The sequence below is a fragment of the Alosa sapidissima genome, chromosome 7, assembly GCF_018492685.1.
Source record: "Alosa sapidissima isolate fAloSap1 chromosome 7, fAloSap1.pri, whole genome shotgun sequence".
NCBI classification, from domain to species: domain Eukaryota; kingdom Metazoa; phylum Chordata; class Actinopteri; order Clupeiformes; family Clupeidae; genus Alosa; species Alosa sapidissima.
The window spans coordinates 2597925-2605000 of record NC_055963.1 but is presented as its reverse complement, the minus strand read 5'-3'; the positions used below and the strand labels follow the sequence as shown (position 1 = coordinate 2605000).

At 47.1% G+C, this 7076-nt stretch overlaps 1 protein-coding gene across 3 annotated transcripts in view; it reads left to right on the top strand.

Annotated features, from left to right (window-relative positions):
• zgpat (zinc finger, CCCH-type with G patch domain) overlaps positions 1-6585 on the top strand; it is a 10209-nt gene extending 3624 nt beyond the window's left edge. For all 3 annotated transcript variants that reach the window (XM_042097491.1, XM_042097492.1, XM_042097494.1), the window contains exons 3-7: positions 1127-1260; positions 1405-1560; positions 1660-1782; positions 2445-2853; positions 5381-6585. In XM_042097491.1, the coding sequence (XP_041953425.1) occupies positions 1127-1260; positions 1405-1560; positions 1660-1782; positions 2445-2853; positions 5381-5519 (961 nt within the window). In that variant the 3' untranslated portion in view covers positions 5520-6585. The remainder of the gene's footprint in view (positions 1-1126; positions 1261-1404; positions 1561-1659; positions 1783-2444; positions 2854-5380) is intronic.
• The last annotated feature ends 491 nt before the right edge of the window (positions 6586-7076 follow it).

Sequence of the window (7076 nt, the reverse complement as noted above, 5' to 3'; positions counted from 1 at the left end):
ATGAACTCAAAATAGGCAATTTAATTATTTCAACTCATTTCAGACATTCCGCAAGCTATTAATCCTCCGTAACACACATTTGAAGAACATGTGGAAATAAAACTTTACTTTTAGGCATTTAGGCTACCCGATCTGCAATACGTTGCCAACAGCCTTGCCTTGCTTTGTTTGCTGCCGACGTCTTTGATTTTTGTCGTAGAGTGAGTTTTAATTCCTCATAACTTGTCACAATAATTGTGCATTCCTCGTCCGTAAAATAAGGTGATTGCGTCATTATTGAAAGTGGTGACTTGCGCTGCAACCCGCCCCTTTTATGTGAACGCGCACAAACTCCAATTAGGTTAACCCCGGCTCAACAAATCAACTTCATAATCAGCGTCGTAGTACCGATTAACACCACTTATGATAACCAGGTTTTGTCAACCCCGGTTTAACAAAGTAACCCTGGGTTACATCTGGGTAGGTTAAGCTCCCTTCGTAGTACAGGCCCCAGGCTATCACAACAGTGTACCACAACAGTGTACCACAACAGTGTATCACAACAGTGTATCACAACAATGTATCACAACAATGTATCACACCAGGCTATCAGAACAGTGTGTCACAACAGTGTATTACAACAGTGTATCACAACAGGGTATCACCACAGGCTATCAGAACAGGATCCGAGCGAGCGACTGTCTTGTAGCATCTCTGTCTACACTGAATCTGTTAAATATGTGCTTCTGTTGCGTCATATTTCTCCTTCAAAATAGAAGAGGAACACAACAGAAAGAAAATAGAAACGGGGCGTCCCAAAAGTTCTCAAAACGTTGCGTTGCATCACACTGCACAGTGCTGCTTGGCGTCGCATCCTGACAGCCCATTCCAGTTGACAACAATGGAATTGAAATGATTTCGTCCATGATGTTTGCTCGCATCGCTTGCCGTTGGTGGACTTAGTGTAATGTTGTCATCTGGCTACCATGGCTACCATGCTATTGGGTAAGTGAAGACAGTGGGGTTGAGCATACTCTCTCTCACTCTCTCGCACTCTCTCTCGCACTCTCTCTCTCACACTCTCTCTCGCTCGCTCTCTCTCTTCTCTCTCTCTCTTCTCTTCTCTTCTCTCTCTCTCTCTCTGCAGGTTCTCTCATGGGGAGGTGGTGGCGGTGGCCGAGCTCAGAGACTTCCTGGAGGCGGACCTTAGTGAGCTGGAGGAGGGATCTTCCTGTCTGGCGCGACATGACGATGGAGTGTGGTATCCTGCCAAAATCACTGGTGAGGGAGTGTGCTGCGTGTGCATGTGTGTGTGTGCACGTACGTGTGTGAGCGAGCGCGCGTGTGTGCGTGTGTATGTTTGTGTGTTGACTTGTGTTGACAGCTAGCAATGTTTGACAGGTGTTTGTGTGTGTGTGTCTCCAGAGTTTAAGGGTGGTGTGTACAAGGTGAAGTTTGATTCGCTGCTGTTGAAGGAGGCGGAGCTGGAAGCAGATGGGGTGATCCCACCCATGCGCACGGATGATCCCGTCTCCTCACAATCTGAGTCTGAGGAAGATGCAGATGCAGGCTTTGCTAAAGGTACGTGCGTGCGTGTGTGCGTGCGTGCGTGCGTGTGCATTTGAGATCTCTGTTTTACTCCACAAGGGAGGGTTTCACTCTCTGTGTGTGTGTGTGTAGTGGTCGACAGCGTGGACACTGGCTGGACGGCGGTGAACTGCTCTGAGTTTGGCGGTTGGGAGGTTCACACACGCGGAATCGGCTCCAGACTTCTCATGAAGATGGGCTACGAGCAGGGAAAAGGTAAGAGTGTGTGTGTGTGTGTGTGTGTGTGTGTGTGTGTGTGTGTGTATCTGTCTTTCTTTGTGTGTGGTGTTCATATACACTTGTGCATATAGGCAAGCAGGTTTGCATCTTTGAGTGTATATGTATACATGTCCGTAAGTGTGCATTTTTGAATATTCATAATTAGGATTGTACATGTGTTTACAATTATGTAAAAGTGTAGTGCTTACACAATGTTCAAATTTAAAACATAGCGAGAGATATAAGCCTATTCTCTAAGTGATATTCATTTGATGTTGATCCAGAACATATTTGATGGGCTTGTCATTGCCAGACTGCTAAACTAAAGTGTGTTTATTGGAGGGTGGTTGTCAGGTAGAACAATTACAAATAAAGTTGTTAACGTCTCAAGCAAATCAAAAGATCACAGTGAACCAGTGAAGAACAAGTCCCTCAGCAAGAACCCGACTACAGAGTTGTGAATAAATGTTTGGGCTAGCCGACTACAGAGTTGTGAATAAATGTTTGGGCTAGCCGACTACAGTGTGTGTGTGTGTGTGTGTGTCTGTGTGTGTGCCCTTGTGTGTCCGTGTGTGTCCGTCCCCGTGTGTGTGTTTGTGTGTGTTCGTTCCCGTGTGTGTCTGTCCCCGTGTGTGTGTGTCCGTGTGTGTGTGTGTGAGGTCTGGGTAAGGGTCTGGAGGGCCGGGTGGAGCCGGTGCAGGCGGTGGTGGTGCCGCGGGGGGCGGCGGCCCTGGCGGAGTGCGGAGAGCTGACCCGAGCTCTGGCCTCTCGAGCGCGCCGGCCCAAACCCCCGGGCGGCGCCGCCACTGGCCCCAGGAAGCGGCTCAGGAGGAAGCGTGGGGGGGGCGGCGAGCCCAACGTCTTCGACTTCCTCAACGCCAAGCTGGGTCCAGCGCAGGGCCGCTCGTCTGGACCGGCTGCGGCCGCAGCACCGCGCGACGCCTACAGGGGGCGGCAGAGCGACAAGAGGGCCATGAACGTGCAGCTGTTCCAGGCCACGGAGAGGGTCGCGCAGACCCAGAAGGAGATCCAGGAGCTCACACACTCACTCAAACGCAAGGCCGGCAGGTGAGGGGTGTGTGTATGCGTGTGAGAGGGTCGCATAAGAAGCCAGGCTTGAATGTGAGTGTGTCTGGTGTGTATGTGCGTGTGTTTGGTGTGTGAGCGTGTGTGTGTGTGCGTGTGTCTGGTGTGTGAGCGTGTGTGAGCGTGTGTGCGCGCGCGCATGTTTGTGTGTGTGTGTGTGTCTGGTGTGTATGCGCGTGTCTGTGTATGTGTGTGTGTACGTATGTGTATGTATGTGTGCGTGTGTGTGTGTGTGTCTGGTGCGTGCGTGCACGCCTGTGTGTGTTTGTGTGTGTATCTATCTGATGTGTGTGTGTTGTCAGGGACGCTGTAGTGTGTGTGTGTGTATGTGTTTGTGTGTGTATCTATCTGATGTGTGTGTGTGTGTGTGTGTTTGTGTTTTGTCAGGGACGCTGTAGTGTGTGTGTGTGTGTATGTGTTTGTGTGTGTATCTATCTGATGTGTGTGTGTGTGTGTGTGTTTGTGTGTTGTCAGGGACGCTGTAGTGTGTGTGTGTATGTGTTTGTGTGTGTATCTATCTGATGTGTGTGTGTGTATAAGCCTTTTCACACAGAGATCACGCTAAAATTGCTAAATTAAGAGGGGATGTCTCTTTGCCGTCTTTTTGTGTCTGAAAGCGAGGTGAAAATTTGCCCGCCTGCTGATCTGTTCACATGATGCGGCATTTTGGGGAGCCAGGAGGCAGGATCAGCTATAGTAAATTAAATTGTGACGTGCAACAGGGGGCGTGTAGAGTGATAGTTGTAGGCCTTATGTGCTTGGGCCTTTAGATACAGCAGGTGTGTGATTTCAAAAGCCATGGCGGGAGAACCGACTGCACTTTGGTCAGCTTGCATTTGCTTTGCTGTTGCTGTTAGAATGTTAAATTCTTGCGATAGATGACTTCAGACAATAAAACGTAATTTGGAAGGGAAATTGAAGAGAAGAGTTGCCCCTTGCATTGGCCGTACAATGTACTGTGCGTACAATTTATTCATGAAATAATTCAATATTACAACAATAAAAATAGCTTGTGTACTGTCTTAATTGAAACATGCTTCGCGCACAAATGATAGCCTAGGGCAAAGAGAATGGACATCTCAACATAAGGATACATTAGAAGATGATGATTAGTGTAAACTTTGTCACACAACGTAATAAGCAGTTCTTTAAAAACGCAACGTTCCATTCAGTCATAAATCATTCAAGCGTAGGCCTAGTGCTCGTCATGAAAAGAAAACAGCAGCTTAATATTTTTCAGGTGTTTAACAGTAGGCCTAGGCGCACTGTTAGCAGTTATGCCGAAGGCAGTGAGATTATTAGCCATTGCATCCTGTCACTCAACATCGCAGTTCGGGTTGATAAGATTCAGTTAATGCGAGTATGGATCGTCTCAAAGTTTGGAACAACCAAACAGCAGTGTAGGCAAAGCAAATCCTAATTGTTAGGTTACCATAGCTGTCTTTTCTCTAGGCCTGGGCCTATCAGAAATCGCGACATAAGCACATTGGTTTCTTTTTTCTTTTCTTTCTTGTTTGCGTGTTGGGTAGTGAAGCGATAATGCATTTAAAGCAGTACATCATGTGAGCCAGAGCCGATATGGCCAGAACTGCTGCTCTGTAAAGGTATTTCTGTCCCACCCAAATTTGCTGAACTACTTGCGAAGTAGCCTATTCATCACAGACATCACATGTATCACACGAAAGAGCTTTTTCTCAGCCTTTAAACGATGTTAGTGGTTAGTTGTTGTGGTAAACGGTTCGCGAGAAGAAACACTTTAATTGAATCATATTTTTTGCGCCCGTCTCCCTACCCATTCATCTTGGTGGAATACTTCGCGAACTTTCCCTCAACACATGACAAATTCATTCCCCTGCACAGTTAGCCATTCCAGAGTAATCCGGTTTTAAATTTGCAGCAATGTCTTTATGCATGTCTGTAAGCATTACAATCAGAGCATATACAAGGGCAGACAGACGCTCATGAGTTCATGCAATTGTTTTATCGCTGGATTTTAGGATGGCCTATTATGGATTGCATTCCAAGCTACAGTCAACTCTAGCAGGCATTGAATGACTGGAGACTTTGTGAATATAAAGATTGACATAATGTGCTGTCTCTGCGATTGCTGCTTTTGATCAGTTAGATTTATTTGCAGTCTCCTGTGGTGGGCTAAACATAGCATTGAAATGCCCAGATTCCCCTTTCCGCCTTGACCCATTCACACTGGTGGCGGAACGAATACACTGCAAAATGTCTAGGGGGCTTGGTAGCAAAATGTCTAGGGGGCTTGGTAGTAAAATGTCTAGGGGGCTTGGTAGTAAATTTGGCGAAACACTTTGTCCCGCCGTTCCGCCTCGGTCTATGAGAAAGGGAAGTCGTTCCGCGATTCTGGTACATAAAATCGCGGCGATTTTGCCAGTGTGAAATTGCCTTATGTGTTTGTGTGTATCTATCTGATGTGTGTGTGTGTGTGTGTGTTTGTGTGTGGATCTATCTGATGTGTGTGTGTGTGTGTGTGTGTTGTCAGGGACGCTGCGGTGGTCAGTCGTTTGGAGGAGAAGCTGGCTGCGGCTCAGAAGCGTCTCGTTCAGCAGAAATCTCAGGAGCAGCTCCTCCAATCACAACGCAAGAGGGCTGATACACACAAGAACATGACAGAATTCTGACCAATCACAACGCAAGAGGGCTGATACACACAAGAACATGACAGAATTCTGACCAATCACAACCCAAGAGGGCAGATACACACAAGAACATGACAGAATTCTGACCAATCACAACGCAAGAGACACATGCAGGGACAGTGTTCTGACTAATAATCTGAGAGGGCCGGCACACATATGAACATCGCAGAGGCCTGTTCAGCCCCCCAACCCCCCCCCCCCCCCCCCCACACACACACACACACACACACACACACACTCTAGAACACAAAGAGAGAGTGGATGACAGACATGTCATCAACACGACAGGGCCAAGGACGTGATGATGTTCCGATACGCGCTCACAAGAACATTACAGACTTCTGACCACACCCAAGAACACACATCCCAGTTCTGAGCAGAACCCTCAGAACTCAGAACATGATCCAGCCCTACATCAGCGGTCACGCCAGAGATCTGAACTCCTAACACGGTCCTTCTGTGTGACTCATGCTGTGTGTGTGTGTGTGTGTGTGTGTGTGTGGAGGACCAGAGTGTGAGTCTCTCACAGACTACAGAATGAAGTGGATTTGTAAGATGAGCTCTTGGGGCTATTTTGTGTTTTGGGTTGACCTTTTAGTTTCCAGGGAAAGTGAGATATGTTTATGTTTGTACTTGTAAGTGTTTCTCTTTGTTTATGTTTTTATTTTTTAAAACAAAATATTATTAAGATGAGACCACATGAGAATCCCCTGCCTTCACCGTCGTCTGTGATCTACTGGCACGAGTGTGTAAAACTCCAGTGAAGTCCGGTCCTTTGTAGCCTGCTCTGTAGAACTCTGCTCTGCAGAACTCTGCTCTGTAGAACTCTGCTCTGCTTTGCTGGACTTTTCCCAGACGTCCTTATCAGCTCCCCGGTCATAGCTGGATAGAGCGTCACCCTGATGAAGCCATAACGGGGATCTGTCACTGCCTTGGGGTCCGCGTGGACCTAACGGGGGATAGGGTTCTGTGCCAGTTAACCTTTTGTCGGTTTTCTTTTTCATTTTTCATGTTTACTTTATGGAAATTAAAAATATCTCAACCTGTCCAAAGTTGTCCATAAAACTTTTTGGACCTGTCCAAATGTGCCTGTAAGTGTTTATTGGAAGATTGATATCGCAACACCTGCAGCAACGGGCAGTAACCAAGCAAAGCCTTTTCTGTTGGGCATGATCGGGTTCTCGAACATCTCATTAAAGTGTCCAGGATGAGAACTAACTGTATGCCCAGATATTCTGCCCCTTTACGTTGTAGCACGTTGTCCTTTTAGAAAAGTGCCCAGAGTGACATTGTAGCTAAAACAGCTAATTCAATGACTGGAATATGCCACAGTGCAGAGAGAAACATCCAGCAACAGACAGCGCTACTTCATTATGCACACCGCTTGGGGCAGCAGCAGTGGGCTTCGTAGAGATCTTCTGCTGACATGGCAAATACCACCTTAGACATTCTCTGATACCACCTACTGTAAGTGATACACACATTCACAGAGTAATGTAGATCAAGGTGCATGCCAACTTCTCAAATTCCACAACTAAA